Below are 25,795 nucleotides of genomic sequence, written 5' to 3'. Positions count from 1 at the left end.
GGTGTAGTAAGTTTTAAGTTAAGGCTGCCCAAAGATATGTCCACATCCTAATCCTCAGAACCTGTGAATGTGACCTCATTTGGAAAAAAAGTCTTTGTACAGTTTAGAATATTGAGGCCGGGCGTGGTGGCTCATGCCTGTAATCCCAGAACTTTGGGAGGCCGAGGCAGACAGATCACTTGAGGTCAGGAGTTCGAGACCGTCATGGCCAAAATGATGAAACCTCATCTTTACTAAAAATACACAAATTAGCTGGACATGGTGGAGCACGCTTGTAATCCCAGCAACTTGGGAGGCTGAGGCAGGAGGATTGCTTGAACCTGGGAGGCATAGGTTGCAGTGAACTGAGATTGTGCCACTGTACTCCAGCCTCGGTGACAGAGTGAGACTCCGTCTCAAAAAAAAAAAAAAAAAAAAGGTCGGGTGCCGTGGCTTACACCTGTAATCCCAGCACTTTGGGAGGCCGAGGTGGGCGGATAATCTGAGGCCAGGAGTTCGAGACCAGCCTGACCAACATGGTGAAACCCCGTCCCTATTAAAAATACAAAATTAGCCAGGTGTGGTGGTGCATGCCTGTAATCCCAGCTACTCGGGAGGCTACTTGAATCCAGGAGGTGGAGGTTGTAGTGAGCCAAGATGGCACCATTGCACACTCCCCCTCAAAAATAAATAAATAAATAAAATTGAGATGAGGTCATCCTGGATTACTCAGGTCACCCGTAAATTCAGTGGTAAGAGTCCTTGTAAGAGATATACAGAGAGGAGGCACAGGGAGGAGAAGGCCATGTGGAGATGGAGCAGACACTGGAGTTATATTGCCACAAGGCAAGGAACACCTGGAGTCACTAGAAGCTGGAATAGAAGGCATGAATTCCACCTAGAGCCTTTGGAGGGCACATGGTTCTGCCAACACTTTGGTTTCAGAATTCTGGCCTCCAGAACTGTGACAAAATGAATTTCTCCGAGTTAAGCCACCAAGTTTGTGGTTATTTGTTAGACAGTCCTAGGAAACTAATATACTTGAGAAACTTAAACACCAGAATCACCTTAGAAAAGTGATTTCTGAAAGCAGGAAAAAAAAAATAAGGTGACTCATGATTGTATCTTCAAAGCTAGTTTCTATACCATAGGATCCAACGTGCCTGGCACACTGCACATCTTCATCAGTTGCCACTTCATCCCCATACGCATTCCAGAAACCCATTCTGTTACCACCATATGGCTACTGCCCAACCACAGCTACTCTCCAAAGTCTGCATTTCGTAATTAATTTAGACTAAAACTGCATTAGAATCACCACATATAATCTGCCAGAAGCCCTGAAAATCCTGGAGATTCTGATTCAGGAAGCCTGGGGTGGGGCCTAGGTATTTGCATGTTTAACAAGCTTCACATAAGATACTAATGTCGACCAAAGACTGAAACTTTGAACCTAGGGCACTCAGCAGCTGCACTATCTCACCCCCAAACCCTCTTGAGCTGACAGGCAAGGGGAATGGTGTGATGGAGAGAGCAGGGACGACAGGCCAGAGGACAAGGAGTACAAAGAAGAAAGCAAGACACATTTTGAGAGGAATCTACAATCAGCTGGGCGTGATGGCTCATGCCTGTAATCCCAGCACTTTGGGAGGCTGAGGTGGGCAGATCAGTTGAGACCAGGAGTTTGAGACCAGCCTGGCCAACATGGTGAAACCCTATCTCTATTAAAAATACAAAAACATTAGCCAGGTGTGGTGGTACGTGCCTGTAATTTCAGCTACTCAGGAGGCTGAGGCACAAGAATTGCTTAAACCTGGGAGGTGGAGGCCGCAGTGGGCCAAGATCTTGCCACTGACTCCAGCCTGGGCGACAGAGCGAGACTCCGTCTCAAAAAAAACAAACACACACACAAACAAAAACAACCAATCTTACTCCTCCTAGAAATGTGCCACCCATGCAATGTTTCTGGGTCTGCACAGACTCCAAAGGCTTGAAGCATAAAAGTACTGGATTAAGTCATAAACTGTATGTAGATAATAAAAATATTTATACACTGAAGAATAAAACATGCCAAGAAAAAAAATTTTTACAAAGTGTTGAAATTAAATTCAACTTAGGAACTATTTATTGAATGTCTACAATGTGTCAGATACTGTGCTAGGTGCAGGGCCTCTGATGACTAATAAGGCAGTGTCTCCCCTTCTCTCAAGGATTAATCCAGGGCACCAGCAGGTATAGCCAAAACCTAGTAGCATGGTTACAAGTAATCTCAAACCTTGTACCCAGGCCTGATCTCAGAGGAACCACCACAAACTTAGCCAGTGACTGAAGCTGATTTCTCTCTGAGGTCATATTCAATACAGAACAACTGAGGTTATCAGAAAATGGAAGTTAGTGGTAGTACGTTTAAGTTGACATTTGTTAAAAGTCAGAGACATTTGAGGAAATTTTCCTGTCCTGATTAAGTAAAAATATAGAAAGGATATTAAATGTTACTGATTTGACTAACAAATTGAGCTGGAAGATTTGGTCTCTGACTCTTGTAGGGATTCCTTAGTCAATATCAAACTACAGCACTAACAGTCCTTTGCAAAGACAGACTGCCTGATTTTTTTCTTTAATGAGTCCAACTATGCCCATGCCCATTTTCATTAACATATCATCCATGTCACTGTGAAATCATGCGGCAGAATTAAATTCAGACCATGATATCCAATAATTCATTAGTAATTAATAGTATAACTCTGGCTCAAAACATCACCTCCCCCAACAAAACCAGTGACTCTAACCAGGATTGGCATACATTCGTTCATTCAACCAATATTTTATGAACTATTTCCATGTGCCAGGCACTGTGCTAGGCACTGAAGTTGCAGCAATGAGCACACAGTCTTGGCTTCTGTGAGGCTTTAAGATGTATTCAATCAAGAGCCATTTCCCATATTCCTGTGGCAGATATCACGCACCAATCACAGCAACCTCTCCTGAAGGTTCAATCCAGCAACCTTCTCCTGAAGCCCCTATGAGCCTGAGGGTCTTTCTCAACTTGATACTCAAAAATATTACCAGTCAGAGGTGGAACACAAGATGAACCTTATTGGCCACTCCAGATTCTAACTAACTATATTAAAATCACCCGCTATTCCCACAGATGCCTATGCTTTGGTTCATGCTGTTTGTTTCTTTCATCTGCCTCTCCTTCCTTTATATGAACATCCAAATCAACTACTCAGAAGATACAGTTCAAATGCTCTACCTTGAATCCTCCCCAGTCAGAAAGAAATGTCCCTTCTGAATCTCTTCTTCCTTTTTTAATGCTATTTAACATAGTTTACCTAATAAAGTACATGCCATGTCTCTCACGTAAACATCTTAAGGCTAAGAAATGTCTTATATGTCTTAGCCTCAAATTATTTACATCTTTGCACACACACATACACACACGCACACACAAACATACTTGCTAGATACTAGTTCAACTATGAGAGAATTTGGGATTAAGAGAGAACATAGAAGCTCACTTGAACATAGAAGCTCACTTGGGTAAAGCTCACTGTAGAGCTATGTTCAGTGGGAGTACATCATTTCTGCTGTTCTGGTTAACAAATTGCATTTGCAAAGCAAATTACCCAAGATTTTGTTATATGAAAGAAGAAAAGTATGTGCAGAAATGAAACTAAAGTGGATTCTTGTGAGTCATGGCCTTCTAAAGGTTGTGAAGCCCCAAATATTGTACACAGCATTTGTGTGTATACATATATTTGCATTTTCCAGGGAAAGGATTCATAGCTTTCACCAGATTCTCAAAATAGCTGTAATAACTAGAATATATGTGCAATAATTGTAACGACATACTGATAGATATTGATGTGTTTGTTCTCACACGTCAAAATGGCTTGCTGGCAAAGGGAAGAACCTTTCCCAGGTTTACATCTCTCTAAGGATGATCCTGGTAATCTCCAAACTGTTATTCCTATGATTCACTGCTCCCACTTAGCTTTTTTTTTTTTTTTTAGCATCTAAACGTGAATGATCGACAGCATCTATTAAACTTCCATGATAATTTCAAAACCTAACACACTTCTCCTAGTAAACTTAGCAAATAGATTTTGATGTTAAATCTTGTATACTTTCAGGAAACATGTTCTCCAAAAAACCCAAATTAACATAAATTAACTAACTCAAAGGTATTTAAAATCATCAATAGTACTTTTTCTATCTAGGGAAATAAGGCACTAGGAAAAGAAAATGCATGTAAGACAAATAATATTAGTGAATTAGTTTATTTAAAACCATCAGTTTTTCTAATGTGAATGGACTGGGTTCATATCACATCATATTTAGAGATACAAGGTGATTATAACTAACGTGTCTACAAGACATACTGGGTCAAACAATGTGATCAATCCAAAGGGTATCTTTTTAAAAAGAATTTAAGTACTCAGCTGCAAAGATAAGTTAGTCACTAATGAGATTTTCTTTTTTAAAAAAAAAAAGGTTTTTAATGAGTCAAATTTATTACAAAAACTTAGTGTGTAATCAAAGCCAAATGCATTCCTCAGGCATGCCAGCGGCAAGCAAAATAATGTTAATAGAATGTTATTAAAAAATAAAACTTTTTCTGAATGATATATATAAAACATCATGGCACATTATCATCATTTGACAACAGAAAACAGGAAGACATGTTTCAATATTGACTTTTTGTTGTTTCAATAAAGGTAAAAAAACAAAAATTTCAACACATAAATTAGAAATTCTAGAGGGTAAGCCATAAAGAGGTGTTCTCTTCCATGCAATTGCCAGCCGGGCATGGTGGCTCACTCCTGTAATCCCAGCATTTTGGGAGGCTAAGGCAGGCAGATGGCATGAGCTCAGGAGTTCAAGACCAGCCTGGGCAAGGTGGCAAGATCCTGCCTCTACAAAAAATAAAAAATTAGCCAGGCGAGGAGTGCACACCTGTAGTCCCAGTTACTCAGAAGGCTCAGGTAGGAGGATCACTTGAGCCCAAGTCAAGGCTGAAGTGAGCCAAGATCATGCCACTGCACTCCAGCCTGGGCGCCAGAGAAAGACCCTGTCTCGGGAGAAAAAAAAAAAAAAGCATGCAATTCCCTACAAATAATGTATAATTTCAATGCATGAGAAAAAGCATCTTTACAATTCGAATATATCTTTCAGCCAGTAAAGGAACAACTCCGTAACTCCCCATCTGCTTTATCTACAAAGACTTAGTGATTACACAATAAAAACTCCTTAGAATTGTAAAATTTTTTTAAATAGCAACAATTCACTTGTTCTTTTCTATTTTATGGACTTATACATTTCAAATATGACCATGTTAACAACCAAGTATGTACAATATTTTTAAGGACAAAAGTAATAATTATATACAGTTTGCAAAGATCAAATTCTAACCATGGACACCTTTCATCTAGTCCAATGACTGAAGCCTATCCAATGCCAGTAACAGGGACTAAGGCCAAATGAAGCCTCAATGCTGTATTTACCTTTTTCCTTTCACATGCTTTTTCTTAAAGAAACATTTACAATTTACCTGCTTTGAAACTGTCAATAGCTATATTAATAATGTTTTGTGCCACAAATCAAAGTCCTTTCCTACTCAAAAGCTACTGTTAAGTGAAGGCAATGTTACCATTGAGATCAAATTCAGATGTCTAGATCCCAGATACCTGGGTATGAAATATGCAAATCTGCCAAGAGAAATTAGATATTTTTCTTCTTTTCTTTTAATATAACCCACTATATAATAGTGAACTAAATATGTTTGTTTCATAGAAACAACTTACATTTGCCAATATAAGGCAAATGGTCTATGTACAGATACATCAGGACTGCCTAACTGACAGTGAGTGTTGCTAGCCAGGCTCCAAGCTAATGGAGCTAATACGGTGGAGCTCTCTGCTGAATGGACTTTCCCTTCAGGATACGTCGGATCTGGAAGAGAAACAAATAAAATTTGTGAGGTTTATTTCTTATGGCCAATGTGGTGTATTTCCTTCTGAGTTTCATTCCTTTCTTATACCATCTACACTACTCCTATTAACTTGTAAGTATACGAAGAAATACACACAATACTTCTCAAGATTTTGAGATGACTTTTAAAAATACTAAACTCCTTTTAAAGCTTATTTCAGATCTCTTATAATCTTTGAGTTCAAGAAAGTAAAACATCTCCATTAAAAATTATCTGAGGTTGAAAATCTCCATAAACTTAACACCTATATTCTTTTCCTAATCTTTTACTCTTGCTATTTGTGAGAACATTTAACATAAGACAGTAATTAAGGCATATTATAATATCTCACTTATCTTGAAGTCAGCCTCAACTAACAGGAACGGAAAACCCACATTTTATGATACACACACAAGTAAATCCTTAATACCATTCAAGTCAAAACAGCTGTCATGATATCCAAGTATTAAAGCATCTACACGTAACTTCATGGATCACAGAAAAGATCCCGGCTCATTCAGAGTGATTCATTTTACATCCCAGTCTGACAAATTTTATTTTCTATCTCTCAGCCTCCAGCAGATTAGAAGCAACAATTTAGATGAAAGGAGATTGGGGTAGGGGATACAACTGATAGCTGCTAGAAGGAAACACACGACCACAGTATGACGATAAAAGCCAGGGAAAAGAGCCTCTACCTGCCCAACACACAAAATACCAAAGCAAAAAGGAGATAATCTGGGAACATTTAATGAAGAGTTAAATGGCTTAATACCTCAATAATCCCTGAGAGCATAGTTATATGACTGCACACCACAAACAGTTAAGTAGAAGCAAATACTGGGCTTAGGACTCTGCCTTTTACAAGTTAATGATGGTTCTGGTCCTTGGAACCTCTCTGAATATCAATTTTCTCAGTTGAAACTTGAAACTTGCAAAGTTCTTCTAACTATTAAATGATATACATGAAAACTTTTTACAAACTATGGAAATATTCTTTCTAAATTACAAAGAGCTCTATAAATAGGGGCTACTGTAACATTATGGTCATAATGACAGCTCAGAATCAAAGAAAAAGCTAAACTGCATTCCACATATTTTATTTTGTGATTAGTAAAGTATGTAATGACCTACCCACAGCCACAATCCCCCTCATTCCTCCCAGGAAAAGAGTTCCATCAAAAACATTTTAAGTTCTTGAAAGAGTAAGTTCTTGTTATCTAAAAAGTTTACTCATGAAACTATTCAATACTCAATGATAATATATAACCATATTTGATGAGTAAAGCATTAATTCTGTTTAAAGTACAAAATATTTCTAGGTTTGAAATTACATAAGTAATTTTTCCATTTTTTGTTCAGTATCACTTCATAGACAGAAATAATTCTAACTATTGATGTTCACTGATCTCTTACTCTGTACCCGGGACTATTGTGAGCACTCCACATGTAACAACTCATTTAGTATCCACAATATTTGAAGGCTCATACCTTACAAGACTAAGATTCTCTTTCCTTGGTATCTGCAGGAACCTTGGTATCTTCTCTTTCCGAACCTTAAACCATTCTGACTTACTCTAACCCTAAGTGTGTGTCACAGAATACTACCTGACCTCTAACCATTTTGAGTCTATGGATAATCCCTCAAATTTCTTAATTGCTCTGTTTCCAAACGAAGAGTAACTCCACAATGCTATGACGGCTACCGTGAGACACAGACACTGATAGAGTCCACCTGAAGAGCAACAGCTGGCCTTCGCCCTGCACAGCCTCATCTCCCTTTCTGTTTCAGACTGCAGTGCCAAAAAGTACTTCCTCTCCCCCTCCTGTGCCTCTCACCTGTTCTCCCACAGGGCCATCGGGAACCAAATGCACTGGCTGTTCGTTCTCCAAGTTCCTAGTACTTGGGTCTGCTCCCTTCCTCATCAACAGGCGGACAGCATCTAATTGTGTCAACCGATACTGCAGGCTGGCAGCAACATGGAGGGCAGTGTTGCCATTGTAAGCCTGAAGACAAAGAAATGAATTACCAGACATCAGGAAGGGGGAAATTTCATGAAAGGAGCTCAAAAACTTTGAGAGGGTGTACAGAAGGCCATTCCAACTCTGGTGTGGTTATTAAAGCTTTCTAAAAGTACCTTTGCATTCACAAAAGACAGGCAACTGGGCAGCTCCAAAAAGAGGCGAATGAGTTCCAGATTTGCTTCTTCAGCTGCCAAATGCAGGGCTGTGCGGCCACTTTTGCGATCCTTGTCAAAGGCAAGAGGGAGGGAAAAAAAAAAAAGAAAATCCAGATACTATGCCTCAGAATACACTTTTCACCCAGTCTCCTGAATGTCTGATTCAGCTTCAGAGACTCACTTTGAATGCTCCCTTCTCCACAATGCCTTGCTTAATCCCAAGCTAAATGGAATCTTTTATTCCTCTTAAATTTCCTATTAATTTGCCTATATGCCTCTTGTCACAATGTACCTTTTTATACAGGGTGGCCATAAAATGTAGAAAAATAAATATTTTTAAATCCTATGTCATAACCTATCAGTAAACCAATTTATTATGTATTCACCTACATTTCCAGATTTGGTAGCCTCCCTGTAGAGTTATATTTAGCTATATCTCTCACCTCTTTTACTAGTCAGTAAGCCCCAAGGGTCCAAATGGTTTATGACTTATTCTTCCCCCATATACTCAGTGAATAAAACCAAAATTTTAAAAGAATAAACTATTTTCCAGCTTAAAAACCAGAAGATGAATTCCACATCCTACAACAATGAAAAAACCCTTACAAAAAGCACTACCTTTATTCTCAGTGTATGAAAATGGAAGCCAAAATGACAATATCAATTTCAAGCATTTTCTTTACCTTTCAAAGACTATTTATTTTATACCTAAATGACCGTTTGGATAATAATTCATGGATTTAAAGCAAATCAAGAAAACACATGAAATGATCTGTTAAAATCTGGGCTTCTTGGCCGGGCGCGGTGGCTCACGCCTGTAATCCCAGCACTTCAGGAGGCCGAGGCGGGCAGATCACGAGGTCAGGAGATCGAGACCATCCTGGCTAACATGGTGAAACCCCGTCTCTACTAAAAATACAAAAAATTAGCTGGGTGTGGTGGTAGGCGCCTGTAGTCCCAGCTACTGGGCAGGCTGAGGCAGGAGAATCGCTTGAACCAGGGAGTCGGAGGTTGCAGTGAGCCGAGATCGCACCACTGCATTCCAGCCTGGGCGACACAGTGAGACTCCGTCTCAAAAAAAAAAAAAAAAATTCTGGGCTTCTTAACCACCCATACATTGCTACTCACACCATTAATTTCAGAAAAAAAAGAAAGAAGTTTGAATCTGTACTTGGAAGCAAGGTCTTTTGCTATAACCAGTTTCTCCCCTACCCCATCTTAAACCTTTTCTGTGAATTTACCTTCGCTTCCACCGCTGCTCCCATTTGAATTAGGCACTTAATGGTATCAACCAGACTCTTATTCTTCAGTAAAAGCTCCTGAACTTCAGGTGAATGAGGCTGTTGATTTCTCTGGAGTTCATGGACCACAGCATTGTGGGCTATGACTGCACAGTGAAGGGGAGTCAGGCCTGGAAGAAAAGTATAATCAAGCAGTGGTCAAGCATCCCATCAGGTCTTTTGGTCCTTCTATAATGACAAATGTTGAGGATGGCCTCTAACTTAACCTATAAATGGGCTCCACAAGAACTAGTAAGGCAATCTGAATATAGTCTCTTTTTGGGTCTAATTTTACCTACAGAATATTTTAGCTTTAATTACCTTCCTTCTTAGTATACTTAGCACCCTTAGACCTTATGGGTCCCCCTCTCTAAGTGGCTCTGAATCTAATAAAGTTTCAGTTGCTTACCATCATAGTTAGTTGCCTCAAGATCCACAAACTGATTACTTCCCACTGCTCCCTTCTGAATCGCCTGCAGATTTTAAAAACAGACATCTGTTAGCAACACAAGCTGCGCATATACCTATTAGAATCCCCAAGAAATGAATAAGTTAACTCAAAATAGATTATTGCAACAGGCAACCTATATCCAACTTCTAATATCCAACTCTATCTCTCTGGCCTTGCAATGATGGAAGCCTGGTTTGCTGCCTCTTACCTGAAGCACCTGGGAGTGGCCCTTCTCAGCACAGACATGCAGAGGTGTTCTTCCCCAGCAGTCTGTGGTGTTCACCTGTGCCCCGATGTTCACCAGATCCTGCACAATGAGATGCTGATTGGCAGCCACTGCCACCTGAAAGGCACTCTGTGGATATCCAGAAGAAAAAAGATATTTTAAACATACAATGTTATCATAACAAGGAATATGAAAGTAAACTATGACTGAGGAAAAAACCCACAGAAAGAAAATAAATCCTTTGAATAAGCAATCAGATACTGTGAGACAAGGAAACTAAAGTAAGCCTAGGGTGTGGCTTTATTACTCTCAGTGTTTGGTCAAACAGCTACAAAGTTAACATTAATAACTTCAAGGTTGATGGTAGCAAAAAGTCAACATCTCAAAGTTAATATTAACTAAACTCTCTTGATCTTGAGCTCTAAGATGATCTACACATAAGGCTGGTCATCATTCACTTCGCCATGACCCCCTCTTTGCCATTTCAGACTCTGTCAAGGTCCTCACCTGTCCATTGTGCTCTTTAATATCCAGCATGTGAAGTGCATTCATCTTTCTTGCAAGAACATAGGAAAGTGCCCTTCTCCCTTGGGCAACAGCAATATGAAGGAACCTGGGGAACATGGAAAGGAAAGCGGGTGAATCACTTCTGATTTCACTAAGTTGTTCTTTTGAAAAAAAAAAATCTTCCTTTAGCCCCCTTTTTATATATTGGTACACTCAAATGAAACATTACAAAGCATAATTTGTCTTTTCTGCTACATTGATAATACACCCCAGTTGGAACAGGATGGGTTAGGCTATCAGAAATAAGAAAAAGAAGAATGTCAAGCACCATACTGATCACCTTAAATCTATTATTTTTAATACTCATAAAACCCCTATACAAGAGGTATTATCATTTTACACGTCAAGGAACTGAGACCTAAGGAGGTTAAATAACTTGCCCAAGGCCACAAAGACATCAGGACAGATTAAGATCAATCTACAAACCAACTCACAGTTTATCCCTAATCATGATCTAACTGTTTCTGTTCTATAGACATAGTCTACGCTGGTCTTCCAAACTCAATTAATCAAGATACAGATATTTTTATCAATTTAGAACAGATTATTTGTTCAGCCAAAAAAATTTTTTGAAGGAAAACCCTTTCTTGACATACTAGCTATCACTGAGTGGCGGTTTCTATCTACGCCAGTCATCTTGGTTAGCCAACCACTAACTAAGGTATACCTTGGTATACCCTAGAAAAATTATATGCTCACTAGTCCAACAAGTGTGGCTTACCTAATTAAGAACATGAGATAAAAGAATACTCACGTGTCACCATCTGCATCCTTTGAAAGAAACTGGTCTTGGGAAATATTTGCCAATTTGCTTTCTTCCTGCTCCACTTGCCACTGAAAAAGTGATTTCCCTAACTGTGTGGTGCTCATTGGATTTCCCATGTTTGAGAATGGCAGTGAAGTGTTTGAAGAGTCAGAGGCCATCTCGTGCCCCACCATGGCCTCACAGGCGCTGCTGGGCATCATGCTGAAGCTGTGCAAGTGAGCATCATTTTGCTGCTGAACACTGGAGGAAGTCTGCATGGGATTAGCAATATTCTCAGATTCCCTTTGATCACCAAGAAGGGAAACTAAGCTTTGGTTTGGGCAAAACTGTGATTCTTGACCATCAAAGAGGTTTGGTTCGTAAGCGGGGGACTGGGGAGGTATGGGAAAAGGACTGTATTCCAGAGTTGGTTTGTGGGTGTAGTGTGGCTGCTGCTCTACATGCTGGTTCTGTGGAGAATACTGGTACAGGGAAGCCTGGTCTATCATTTGTTGGGAGCCCCTGACTTGGAATGGTTGGCATTTCTGAGGTGGAGAAAAGACCTGCCCTCCATGGAAGTCCTGACACTGCTCTGCGGGGGAGCTCTGAGGGACCACCACGGGGTTCAGCCAGCTAACTTGAACTGTGTTCAGGGAAACGGGGCTGCATTCATTCTTAATGTTGATAATGTTCTGAAGCAGATCAGCACTGCTCTCCTGTTTGGGTTCATTGAGATGAACATCTTCCATGCTCTCCCCGGGCGTTGGTGTTTGAGGTGGTGTCTGGAAAGAAGGAAAATGCAACTTGCACACTCACTTCCTTCTAAAATTATCCCAGGAATAATTTCCAAAGGATAGTCAGAGGAAAATGGTGAGATACTTACCAAAAATTGAGAATGCAACAGAGCTGGCCTTTTGCAAGGAGGTCCATCAGACAACGAATCAGGCCCTTTCCTTTTCCCACTGTATGATACTGTGTTCTTCAATTCTGTACCCAAAGGAATACAGCCTCTGTCATCATTTTATTTTATAAATGTTACTCATAATTACACTCTATTATTTACTCCAAAGCCCTAAAAAAATTACAAATACAAGTAACTCTTACCTCTGAACTGTTCTATGTTCACACCTTGTGTCTATAAAGAAAAAAGTTTCCAATTTAGTGTATACAAAATGACTTCCTCTTAATATACATCAATAAGTAGGCTTATCTCTACCACCCTTTATAGCTTACCATAAATCTCTGATATGGTTTTTCTATCAATATTTATTTTCTATATCAATTTTTATTCTATCTTGCGACTTCCTCATTTTCACTTTCACCTTAGCTCAACGCAGGTCAAGATGAAATTAATAAGACCATTTGATTTTTCCCTTTCTAGTTAAAATGTTCCATTTCAGTTGAGCCTCTGAACTTGCCTTCATTTATTTATTCATTGAGTTTCTCTTGCCCACCTACCAGGTGTCTGGCACTGGGCTAAGGAGGATACAACAGACCAGACAAATATGGTCTCTGTCCTGTGGACTTTGTCATCTATGAAAAATTTCAAGTGACTTACTTGATGACTGGACCTAGGTCATCATAATAACCCTGACAGACTAACCCCTCTCCCCAACTCTATACTCAAAACAGAAAAACAGATGTCACCTTAAAATCATCCACAGCTTGGCCAGAAGCCTTCTGTTTATGACTTCGGATGTGCAACAGGAGTTCCTTCACTGAGTTCTTTACCCGAACACCTTGAAAGGGGCCTCTCTGCTGCCTGCCAACCCCCATATGGGGCTCAACTGTTCAAAAGAAAACAAAACATATTCCTGGTTAAATATCTTCACAGACATAAACGTTAATAATCCCAAAAGTATAGCTGTTGCCTAATGTATAAAGTCCCCAAGCAGCAGATTGCAAAACCTTTCCAACTTGCTCTGGTCAATCAATGGCCTTGTGAGTCCCGAGCTCTGCTCAAAGGTCCTAAGTTGCCTGATACCTTTCTCCACTGGGTACCCTAAGAAAGTAAAGTTCATAAAAATTTGGTCAAGGATCCTCAGAGCCAATAGGTAAACCCAAATTAAGCCTCTCTATCTCTCAGCTCTAACCACCCATGAGAGTGGATCACATTTTTTTCTCAGCCCTAACCACCCATGAGAATGGATGACAGATTTTGCCATCCTGACTCTCATAGTTCTATAATTATTCTTGACTTTGGAAAAACTTTGGGGAGCAAGTGATAAATGATGCACTTTTAGCTTTTTAAACCAATGGTTTTATGTTCACATAGAAATTTTAAAGTCTATCAATTCCGCTTACCTAAGAAGGCACAAAACAACTTCTTTCAAAGATCTCAATGTACGAAAACCTGACAATTAACAACGTCTTAGATTTATGTCTTATTATTTCCTTCAATTCAACTGTGCCAAAAAAGCTGCTTAAATTCACTGAGCTTAAACACATTTCTACATATGCACACAGGATTTCCCCTCATTCACTGTTTTTGGAATTACTTACACAGGTCTTCTAAGTAAAAAGGAAATATGCTTGTTTCACTTTTAAACTTTGAAATACACTTTAGCATTTGGTATACAAGTACAGTACTCCACTTCTGATCACTATTATGTCACAACCTCTTAGTATGTGTGTTGAACACAAATTCACAAAGTCAGGAAATGAATAATTCAGCCGCTCCATCAAGTGTACAAAAATAAGATGGGGCAAGAAACAATGCATAATTTGAACATCTGTATCTATCATAAATACATGAGATAAACAGTTCAATGATAGGGTAAGTGAAACATTAGTTGGCTTTATTTTTAAGTTTAGGGATTTCAAGAGATACCAGAATTGCCAGAATCTAACACAGCATTTTTCTGGAATGACAGCAGTTAATAATCCAACGTCACAGAGAGAAAAAAATGCAGTTTCAGAAATCCCCTGTGGCTGTGTGGTAAACCAAGGGACCAGCAAAACAGTTTCAGCCAGATGAAGGCCAAATGGGGAAGAAAAGGTCCTAAACACACATTCTTTCTGGATCTGCTACGCAGTGGTTTAAATCGCTTTTCGCATGATTTTAAATGACTTAAAATGAAAATGAGAAATCACTTTTTAAAATAAATGACAACCAAAACAGGAGTGGCTAAGAGTGGGAAACACCGGAAAGAGAAGTTCTTTAAAATCATGCTAATTACTCTCAACGTTCAATTATCGAGGCGTTTTTCTAGCCTACCCACAGGGGCATCCTGTTTTCCCCCAAATTATGCAACTCGGTTCACTAAGAAAGGAAACCAATTCGCAGCCGATGAAAGATAACATTACGTCTTTCTCTGCTAGATATGGCTTATCCATTTTTTTTAAGGCACACACAACAAAAACAAGACCGCAAAAATTCCGGGCAGACTTCCGAAACTCGCCAAACTAAAGGCATAACTTGAGTTGGTTTTCAGCCCGGCTTCACCTTGATAACAGCAGTTTCCTTTTCTTTGACGGTCAAGTCTTTTTACTGAAAAATTCCATAAAAACTGAGAAATAAGTCATGACCTTTAACGCAATTCCCAAACCCTTATCCTCTGCTACAGCTTTCCACTAAAATATTCACAAGAAGAAAATTACACCTACATCAGACCCCAAATCTCATCATAGTTTATTAATTATGACTCAACAAAGCTGCTTCTTAGAGAGCGAGCGATCTCCTGGTCACTCGCCCGGCAGTCAGAGCTCGGCTGAGCGATTTCTGAAGCCCCGAGGCCCGCGGGAAGGAGCCGGTTCCGCGGGCCGGCGAAGGGCGTGTAGGTCAGGCAGGCGCCCGGCCCGGGCAAGGCGGGGAGTGGTAATTGATGGCTAAGGTGCGTACGTCCTAGCTCTAAGGAGGGCGCAGGGGCCACCCTCCATCTGGGGAGTCCCGCTCCCAACCTCCTAGGCGTGCGCGCCCCGAGTACGCAGCGGTGCGGGGCCGGCGGGTACCTGGCTGGCGCTCGGCGCGGGCGCCGCCTCTCGACCGGGACTCCACGGCGCCGCAGGAGGACACCGACGAGGCAGAGGAGAAGTCGGAGGAGTCGGAGCCGGGCGAGCCGGGCGCCGAGGGGCCCAAGACCGAGCAGCTGGCGTCGCAGGCGCCCGGGGCGGCGGCGGGCGGCGACGCGCCGTAGAAGTAGCTCAGGTTGAGCGGGCTGGTCATGAGGCCGCAGCCGCCCGCCGCGTCCCGCAGCCCCTCTCCGCCGCGGCTGTCGTCCAGCAGCTTGTCCACAATCATGCTCCCAGGCTGGGCGCTCGGGGACCCCGACACCTGCGCCACCGGCTCGCTGCGCGCGGCTGCCTCCCGGGCTGGCTCAGGGAGCTGTCGGCGGGCGGACGGCGCGGGCCAGTACGGGCGCGGCGCGGGACTGCCAGGGTATTTAACGGGCCGCAGCGCTCGCCGACCTCCCCGGCGCCCGGCCCGGCCATTGGCGGTGCCCGGGTCGCCTCCCAGCCCCTCCTCCGGATGCGTGCGATTTCCAGTAAAATGTACAGGATGAGGCAATGCGCCCTCCGCCCTCCGCCCTCGCCCCGCCCGCCCGGCTCCGCCCAGACCGACCGGTTGTTTGCCTGCCCTTCACCTGGAAACCCCGACAGCGCGCGGCTTCCAGCCTCCCGCTTCCCGCCTCCCGCCTCCCGCCTCCCGCCTCCGGGACCCTGTCCCTCGCCCGGGCCATCCCTGCCCTCTAGGCCCCCGCCGGGCCTGGGCGCCCGGGGAGAGGGCGCGCGGCGCAGGGCTGGGCCTGCAGAGGGAGGCGGGAGTCAGTGGAGGGAACCGGTTGGCCTGGTTCTTGGGGACTGGCAAGTCCTGAAAGGAGCGCGCCCCGCACCCCTCTGCCTGCCCCGGCGCGGCGAGCTGTTAGCCCAGTTAAGGCATCTCTGGAAGGTTCTTAAGGGCCTGTCTCCTCCGGCGCCCCAGCGTAGCCTCCCTTCTCAAACATAGCGTTTGTCGACGTTTTTAGGCAACATCCCGAACTGAAAGAGATGTTGGAGCATTTTTATGTTCTCAAATTATCTGCTGGGACGCAAATAATGTTTTAGGTGCAGCCATGAATAAAAAGTAATGCCACACTTCTGTATCCTTCAATACTAGAACAAAGCCATCTTAGCAAAATAATAAATACACAAACATGTAGGTGCTGTATTATATGTAGATATAACTTTTAAAATTCTGCATAGCTTTACATTGTATCTGATAAACTCACACAGTAATTTTGGCCTTTCCTATCTTGAATACTTTTTTCCAATGGATTTATACAACTATTTGTTCAAGTCCAACTAGCAAAAAATGCGGGAATGATAAGGCTAAGTACACACATGCTATGTTTAAATAAACCGATTATGATTAAATAACACGAGGGATACAAAGTTCAGTGAGCCACCTAAAAGGAGAAACAACAGGTCTGGTAGAGGAAAAAGGAGGTCAGGAGGAAAATCTTTGCAGGGGTGGTGGCATTTAAGATGATAGGTCCTAAAGGATGGGTGGGATTGGGGCCCACAGCATTTACAGAAAGAACAAGAGCAAAGAATTAAGGAGAGGGTTCGTATTAGAGTGTATAGTCCCCTTTTACGATTGTCAAGAGGAGAAGATGACATTAAATATAAAAGATAACTTGGTGCCTTTGGGTGGAGCACCTCCAGCAGCTGAGACACTGGAATTTTATTTAATAAACATTGAGAAAACATGAATTTTAGGTAGGCAAAATTAATCTGCAAGCAGTTGAGAGAAGATGAGGAGCCCAGAGGCCATTAGGATCCACTGCAGTAGCCCAGGAGAGAAATGACTGGGCACTGGGGCAGATACAGTGGGAAAGGAGAAAGTAAATTGACAGAAAGCAGAGCTGGGCAGCATTGCTAGGGCAGAACCCACAGGTCTGGCTCTTTTGGAGGTGGGGAGAAATGAAAGGGTCCCCAGTCAGGCCATGGCTTGGAGCCATGACCAGGTGAACAGGGCCACCAGCTCCAGATCACAAGGGATCACAGAGCAGAATGTTCGGGTTTTAGGACGAAGGCAGGGACACGATGAGTTTGGATAGTTACTCAGTATTAGTAGGTGGCATAAGACCCTGGTGGGGGTAGGTCCAAAGTAAATACAACCATACCCCACAAAATGATGTTTAAGTCAACAATGAACTCCATGTACAATGGCGGTCCTGTAAGACTGTAATACCATATTTTTACCGTTTCTTTTCTATGTTTCCATATGTTTAGATAGACAAATACCTCTGTGTTACAGTTGCCTACAGTATTCAGTACAGTAACATGCTGTGCAGGTTTATAGACCAGGAGCAATAGACTATACCATAGAGCCTAGGTGACTAGCAGGCTAGACTATCTAGGTTTGTGCAAGTGCATTCCATAATGTTCGAACAACGACAAAATCACTTAACGACACATTTCTCAGAATGTAGCTCCATCGTTAAGCAATGCATGACTGTATTTCCTTGTTTCTCACAAGTGTATTTCCCTAAAACTTCTTGCTGCCTCTCCCTCTAACTTTTTGATAACTTTAAAAAATAAAAAAGAAAACAAATCCCTTGGTTTATCTGTGGAAAACACAAGACTTCAGTAATTGCAATTCCTTGGAAACCAAAATCATTTAAAAGATGCTCCAAATAAGATGTTGAGTGTGATGGTTAATTTGATGTGTCAATTCGACTGGATTAAGGCATGCCCAGGCAGCTGGTAAAACATCATTTTGGGGTATGTCTGTGAGGGTGTTTCTGGCAGATATTTGCATTTGAATCAGTAGACAGAGTAAAGTAAGATCCCCCTTCGCCAATGCGGGCAGGCATCCTGCAATCCACTGAGGGCCAGAATAGAACAAAAAGGCTGAAGCTATCTTCTTGAGCTGGGACATCCATCCTTTCCTACCCTTAGACATCAGCACTCCTGGTTCTTGGGCCTTCAGACTCTGACTAGGACTTACACCACCAGCTCACCTGGTTCTCAGGCCTTCAGGCTTGACCTAGAACTGCATCACCAGCTCTTCTGGTTCTTCAGCTTATGGATGGCAGATGGTGGGACTTCTTGGCCTCCATAATTGTGTGAGCCAATCCTTCATAACAAATCTGTTTCTACATATTTATAAGTACCCTATTGGTTCTGTTTCTCTGGAGAACCCTAATACATTAGAGTTTCTCAATAAAATCTATTTGAATTTTGTTTTCTACCCACCAATATTTTATGTATAATAAAGGATTTAAATGCCTATTCAAATAAATCCGTAGAAAGTAATTTTTTACAAAATTAATTATCCTCCTGTTTTAATTAATTATCTTCCCATTTTACATGAGATATGAAAATTCAAGCCACAAATTCATGGCCTCTGGAGAACTTAATCTAGACCAAGATGGTCAACAAAAGACTAATGTTTCAAAACGAAGTTTTCTGTGCAATGCCAAAGCAATAGTACTGTTTGACAAGACCACAACCCCCAATGCCCAGAAGCCCTCCCATACACATCAAAAACAGTTAATATCGCTACAAAAAAATTTAAATGTACTTTGCTTTATGTAAATGTTGAAATATAAATTCAGTTTGATCTATTAAGTCGAATGATAGGATGCTGCCATTGTTCTAATCAAATATGGTTGAACACTCATGCTGTGGGAGACAGCCACCATGTTACGAGGACACTGTCTGGAAAAGTCAACTGAGGCCAACAGCCAGACCAATATGCCCGCCATGTGAGTGAGCTACTTTGAAAGTAGATTCTCCAGCTGCACATCGGGCCTTCAGATGACTGCTGCTCTGGCCAACATCTTGACTGTAGTCTTACGAGACACTTTGAGCCAGAACCCTCAAAAACACTCAGAGATTTCTGATGCACAAAAACTGTATACGAAATATGGGGCCTTGAGAATTTGTCCAGTTACACTGCTCCATCGAAAGCAAAGAAGAGATTAAAATCTTCATCTAACTGACTCTGAAGCCTCATCTTTTGCTTTAAAAAACGAGATTAGAGGATTCATTTGCTCCAGGCTCAGAGGTACTGTCTACATCTAAAGATACTGAAAAAGATGAAATGATACATCAGAGAGTTCTGTGACAACTCATAGAGGGGAGAAATCTAATCCAAAGCTACTGGAAGAAACTGTAAAGAAGAAATAAAAATATGCTTTCCTTCTCTTTCCTCCTTCCTTCCTTCCTTCCTTCCTTCTCTCTCTCTCTCTCTCCCTTTCCCTCCTTCCTTCTCTTCTCTTTTCTCTTCTCTTCCTTCCTTGGAATCTCGCTGTCTCGCCCAGGCTGGAGTGCAGTGGCGCAATCTCTGCTCACTGCAAGCTCCGCCTCCCGGGTTCACGCCATTCTCCTGCCTGTAGCTGGGACTACAGGCGCCCGCCACCACGCCCGGCTAATTTTTTGTATTTTTAGTTGAGACAGGTTTTCACCGTGTTAGCCAGGACGGTCTCGATATCCTGACCTCGTGATCCGCCCGCCTCGGCCTCCCAAAGTGCTGGGATTACAGGCGTGAGCCACCCCGCCCGGCCCTTAGTTTTCTTTATTGAATAAGTTTTTAAAACAAAACATTGGAGTGCTCAATGGCGCCCAGGCTGGAGTGCAGTGGCGTGATCTCGGCCCACTACAACCACCTCCCAGCCGCCTGCCTTGGCCTCCCAAAGTGCCGAGATTGCAGCCTCTGCCCAGCCGCGACCCCGTCTGGGAAATGAGGAGCGTCTCTGCCTGGCCGCCCATCGTCTGGGATGTGAGGAGCCCCTCTGCCTGGCTGCCCAGTCTGGAAAGTGAGGAGCGTCTCTGCCCGGCCGCCATCCCATCTAGGAAGTGAGGAGCGCCTCTTCCCGGCCGCCATCACATCCTGGAAGTGAGGAGCGTCTCTGCCCGGCCGCCCATCGTCTGAGATGTGGGGAGCACCTCTGCCCTGCCGCCCCGTCCGGGATGTGAGGAGCGTCTCTGCCCGGCTGCCCCGTCTGAGAAGTGAGGAGACCCTCTGCCTGGCAACCGCCCCATCTGAGAAGTGAGGAGCCCCTCCGCCTGCCAGCCGCCCCGTCTGAGAAGTGAGGAGCCCCTCCGCCCAGCAGCCACCCCGTCTGGGAAGTGAGGAGCGTCTCAGCCCGGCAGCCACCTCGTCCGGGAGGGAGGTGGGGGAGCCAGCCCCCCGCCCGGCCAGCCGCCCTGTCTGGGAAGGAGGTGGGGGGGTCAGTCCCCCCGCCCGGCCAGCCGCCCTGTCCAGGAGGTGAGGGGCGCCTCTGCCCGGCCGCCCCTACTGGGAAGTGAGGAGCCCCTCTGCCCGGCCAGCCGCTCCGTCCGGGAGGGAGGTGGGGGGGTTAGCCCCCCGCCCGGCCAGCCGCCCCGTCCAGAAGGGAGGTGGGGGGGTTAGCCCCCCACCTGGCCAGCCGCCCCGTCCGGGAGGTGAGGGGCGCCTCTGCCCGGCCGCCCCTACTGGGAAGTGAGGAGCCCCTCTGCCCGGCCAGCCACCCCGTCTGGGAGGGAGGTGGGGGGGTCAGCTCCCCGCCCGGCCAGCCGCCCCGTCTGGGAGGGAGGTGGGGGGGGTCAGTCCCCCGCCTGGCCAGCCGCCCTGTCCGGGAGGTGAGGGGCGCCTCTGCCCGGCCGCCCCTACTGGGAAGTGAGGAGCCCCTCTGCCCGGCCAGCCACCCCGTCCGGGAGGGAGGTGGGGGGGTTAGCCCCCCGCCTGGCCAGCCGCCCCGTCCGGGAGGTGAGGGGCGCCTCTGCCCGGCCGCCCCTACTGGGAAGTGAGGAGCCCCTCTGCCCGGCCAGCCACCCCGTCCGGGAGGGAGGTGGGGGAGTCAGCTCCCCGCCCGGCCAGCCGCCCTGTCTGGGAGGGAGGTGGGGGGGGTCAGTCCCCCGCCTGGCCAGCCGCCCTGTCCGGGAGGTGAGGGGCGCCTCTGCCCGGCCGCCCCTACTGGGAAGTGAGGAGCCCCTCTGCCCGGCCAGCCGCCCCGTCCGGGAGGGAGGTGGGGGGGTCAGCCCCCCGCCTGGCCAGCCGCCCCGTCCGGGAGGTGAGGGGCGCCTCTGCCCGGCCGCCCCTACTGGGAAGTGAGGAGTCCCTCTGCCCGGCCACCACCCCGTCTGGGAGGTGTACCCAACAGCTCATTGAGAACGGGCCATGATAACAATGGCAGTTTTGTGGAATAGAAAGGGGGGAAAGGTGGGGAAAAGATTGAGAAATCGGATGGTTGCCGTGTCTGTGTGGAAAGAGGTAGACATAGGAGACTTTTCATTTTGTTCTGTACTAAGAGAAATTCTTCTGCCTTGGGATCCTGTTGATCTGTGACCTTACCCCCAACCCTGTGCTCTCTGAAACATGTGCTGTATCCACTCAGGGTTGAATGGATTAAGGGCGGTGCAAGATGTGCTTTGTTAAACAGATGCTTGAAGGCAGCATGCTCGTTAAGAGTCATCACCACTCCCTAATCTCAAGTACCCAGGGACACAAACACTGCGGAAGGCCGCAGGGTCCTCTGCCTAGGAAAACCAGAGAACTTTGTTCACTTGTTTATCTGCTGACCTTCCCTCCACTATTGTCCTGTGACCCTGCCAAATCCCCCTCTGCGAGAAACACCCAAGAATGATCAATAAAAAATAAAAATAAAAAATAAAATAAAATAAAATAAAACAAAACATTTACTTTAGCTTCTTTCTAAGCAATTATATTTCTGAAATCATATTTGGTGTGCTAGTTTTCTAACACATATTGAAATAAATATAAACATTAAAATAACTATCAAAATGAAAAAAAAAAAGAAATAAAAATATGAGAACGCTATCTTTCCCCAGGCTTTATAAATGTTAATAATTTACCTTATTGTATCTTATGCAATAGAACATTTTTTAGTTTTATGGTGTCAATTAACATTGTAACACTATCTTGAGACCAATAATCCAGAGTTTCAAAAAAGGAATTGAGGGCTGGGCTGGGTGCAGTGGCTCACGCCTGTAATCCCAGCAGTTTGGGAGGCCACGGCAGGAAGTATTGCTTGAGCCCAGAAGTTCAAGACCAGCCTGGGCAATAAAATGAGACCCCATCTCTACATAAAATAAAAAATTAAAAAATTAGCTGGGCATGGTGGCACATGCCTGTGGTCCCAGCTACTTGGGAGGCCGAAGTGGGAGGATCACTTGAGCCCAAGAAGTCAAGGCTGCAGTAGGTTATGATCATACAACTGCACTCCAGCCTGGGTGACAGAGCAAGACCTTGTCTCAAAAAAAAAAAAAAAAAAAAAAAAAGGAATTGGATTTTTTTTTTCTTTTTTTGAGACAGAGTCTCGCTCTGTCACCCAGGCTGGACTGCAGTGGCACGATCTCGGATCACCACAAGCTCCGCCTCCTGGGATCACGCCATTCTCCTGCCTTAGCCTCCCGAGTAGCTGGGACTACAGGTGCCCACCACCACACCCGGCTAATTTTTTGTATTTTTAATAGAGACAGGGTTTCACCGTGTCAGCCAGGATGGTCTCAATCTCCTGATCTCATGATCCCCCGCTCCTCAGCCTCCCAAAGTGCTGAGATTACAGGCGTGAGCCACCGTGCCCGGCCAGAATTGGATTTTTAAGTGTAGATGTAATGAACTTTTGAAAAGCCAAAGACAATTTGGAACAGCTTTTCAAACTTGAGATGAAAAAGCCAGTACAGGATAAGTTATTGTACTGCTTTGGCTGAAGAAATGAACATCATAGGTGAAAGACCAATAAAGCCTGGTAGAGTTTATTTTGCTGAATACTTTCTAGATGAAAAGTCAGCAAAAGAAATCACAGCACTGCCACTTTGCAACAATGCAGCAGCTCACTGAATTAAAGACTTAACTGCAAACTGGTTTTGTCTGCAGAATTGCACTTTTGCCTTAGAAATGGATAGATCTACGGACTGTCTGGACTTGCTGTTTCAGTTATATTCATTTCCAGCACCGGCCAGTCATCAAAGGTGTTTTATTTGAATGCATGACAACAAACACAAGGAATGCTGAAACATTCAAAATGTACAATAACTTTTCGAATCTCATCATTTATCCTGAAACAATTGTGTTTACATTTGAAATGATGGTACAAAAGCAATGGGTATAACTAATGGTGCCTTAAAACAAATCAAGGCAGCAGCAACAAAATGAACTAGTAATCATTGTATTCTTCACCACTGTCTACTTGCAGAAAGAAAAAGAATAAAAGCCAGTTTCATCTAAAAAGTCCTGGATGAAGCAGTAACAGTATTAATTGACTCTTGTATACATCATTTTAATATTGTATGTGGCAAAATGGGAAATATGCATAGAAGTTTGTGCTGCATCCTGAAATATGACAATTGTCTCAAGGAAATGCACTTGTACTATTAGCTTGAACAATATGTCATTGCCATTTGTTCTAATCAAATACTGTTTGAGTTGTGAGTTGAACTGCCCTCTGTTTTTCATGGAACACCAATTATACTTGACTGACAAACTGTTTCAGACTCAGGTATTTGTCAGTTTTTGGTTTGGTTTGGTTTTGTGTTTTAATGAACAAAGTGAGCCTGTCATGTTAAGGAAAATAACAGTATTTGTTGCCAATAATAAAATTCAAGTTTTTAAATAAAAATTACAATTTTGGGAAACTTCTGTTGGACACCTTGAGCTTGATAGCTTCCTAGTTCTAGAAGACTTTTTTGATGAGCCCAGTGATGATGCGCTATTAACAAATGTGATTTTTTTATATTATATAATGAAATGTGGCAACATTTAGAAAATTTGCATAACTCAATTAACTAATAATTTCCAAATGAACAATGCAAGACATTATAAAATCATACATGGGTGAAAGAGCCATTCAAAGTGGCCAATGGATTTTAATGTATCAGAAGATGTGGCCAATGGATTTTAATGTATCAGAAGATAAAAAGTTCATTGATATGGTTTCAGGTTCCATCTTGCATCTCTCCTTTAAGGAACTACCACTTGTTTTGGTATAATATTAAATTAGAATATCCAAATTACCTGAAAAGACTATTAAGCTATTTCTTCCTTTTCCAACTACATGTGTGTATGAGACCAGATTTTCTTTATATTTTCACCAACATAAGATATTGTGACACGTTTCTTTTTTAAGAGACAGGGTTTCACTCTGTCACTCAGGCTGGAGTGCAATGGCATGATTATAGCTCATTGTAACCTCTAACTCCTGGGCTCAGTCTCTCCTCCCACCTCAGTCTCCCCAGTAGCTAGGACTACAGGCATGCCCCACCAGGCCTGGCTAATTTGTTTTATTTTTCATGTTTTGTAGAGATGGGGTCTGGCTGTGTTGCCTAGGCTTGTCTGGAACTCCTGGCTTCAAGTGATCCTCCCACCTCAGCCTCCCAAGTCACTAGGATTACAGGCATAAACCCCTGCACCTGGTCAACTGCAACAAATTAAATGCAGAAGCAAATATGAAAATCTGTCTTCTGTAAAACCGGATGTTAAGAAATTTGCAAAGATGTGAAACAATACTGTTTGCATGAAGTTTTTTTTTTTTTTTTTTAGAAAATACAGTTTTTAAAAATGAATTAGTAAGTACAGATTTAAATAATTTTTAGGGATCGAATGTAGGCAATGTCCTATCAGTCAACTCAAAAGTTCCAGATTGGACTCATAATTGTTGAACACCTGGTTCTGAAACCCTCCTCTCTTCTCCATCTCTAATTTCCACTATCCAAGACAGGCCTTTATCTCTTACCTGATGCAAATGATCACCCATCCAGCCTTGCCCACTTAAAACCCATCCTCCAGACTGCCATCAGCATGCCAATGGAATGCTGGAATGCCAGGAATTCTTCTAAGAATTCCTCCACACCAGGGGTGTTCAATCTTTTGGCTTCCCTGGGCCACACTGGAAGAAGAATTGTCTTGGGCCACACATAAAATACACTAACACTAATGGCAGCTGATGAGCTAAAAAAAAAAAAAAAAGAGAGAGAAAAGAAAAGAAAATGAAAAAAGAAAAAGAAAAAACATCACAAAAGAATCCCATAATGTTTTAAGAGAGTTTATGAATTTGTGTTGGGCCACATTCAAAGCCATCCTGGGCCACATGCAGCCCATGGGCCACAGGTTGGACAAGCTTGCTCTACACTATTTAAAAATCCTTCAGTGGCTCTCTACTGCTTTTAGCATGGAGTCCAGTCTTCTTAGAATGACAGATGTCCAAGTCCTGCCTTCCTCACAAGCTTCATCTTCCTCATTACCTTCAGTAACACGAAACTGAGTATAGTTTCCCACAGCTCTGAGACTTTGCTCTTGCTGTTCTTCTCTCCTCTTCCTCAACCAAAATCTCATGCTCACTTAATACCCAACACTCACTCAAGACTCACTTAATATCCAACACTTCTGGAGCCTTTCCTGACCCTCCCTTCCTCCCCTGACCCCAACTCTCAACCCCACTTCTGGACTAAGGGCCTTTCCTCTCAGT

At 43.5% G+C, this 25,795-nt stretch overlaps 1 protein-coding gene across 2 annotated transcripts in view; it reads right to left on the bottom strand.

The window, feature by feature from the left end:
* Positions 1-4,246: 4,246 nt before the first annotated feature.
* The window catches only part of NFKBIZ (NFKB inhibitor zeta), a 40,716-nt gene continuing 19,167 nt past the window's right edge, over positions 4,247-25,795 (bottom strand). Inside the window, exons 1-12 of one of the 2 annotated variants that reach the window (XM_055381863.2) lie at positions 15,354-15,859; positions 13,050-13,189; positions 12,507-12,537; positions 12,286-12,389; positions 11,412-12,184; positions 10,598-10,703; positions 10,073-10,219; positions 9,823-9,886; positions 9,375-9,544; positions 8,092-8,202; positions 7,793-7,960; positions 4,247-5,934 (exon numbers count right to left, since the gene is read on the bottom strand). In XM_055381863.2, the coding sequence (XP_055237838.1) occupies positions 5,881-5,934; positions 7,793-7,960; positions 8,092-8,202; positions 9,375-9,544; positions 9,823-9,886; positions 10,073-10,219; positions 10,598-10,703; positions 11,412-12,184; positions 12,286-12,389; positions 12,507-12,537; positions 13,050-13,189; positions 15,354-15,642 (2,157 nt within the window). In that variant the 5' untranslated portion in view covers positions 15,643-15,859 and the 3' untranslated portion in view covers positions 4,247-5,880. Of the gene's footprint in view, positions 5,935-7,792; positions 7,961-8,091; positions 8,203-9,374; positions 9,545-9,822; positions 9,887-10,072; positions 10,220-10,597; positions 10,704-11,411; positions 12,185-12,285; positions 12,390-12,506; positions 12,538-13,049; positions 13,190-15,353; positions 15,860-25,795 lie in introns of those variants that run through there. The other variant, XM_063703987.1, reaches the window with a different exon arrangement.

The sequence above is a fragment of the Gorilla gorilla genome, chromosome 2 (genome assembly GCF_029281585.2).
Source record: "Gorilla gorilla gorilla isolate KB3781 chromosome 2, NHGRI_mGorGor1-v2.1_pri, whole genome shotgun sequence".
NCBI lineage: Eukaryota > Metazoa > Chordata > Mammalia > Primates > Hominidae > Gorilla > Gorilla gorilla.
The sequence above is the reverse complement of the archived record's forward strand: the minus strand, read 5'-3'. Positions and strand labels throughout refer to the sequence as shown.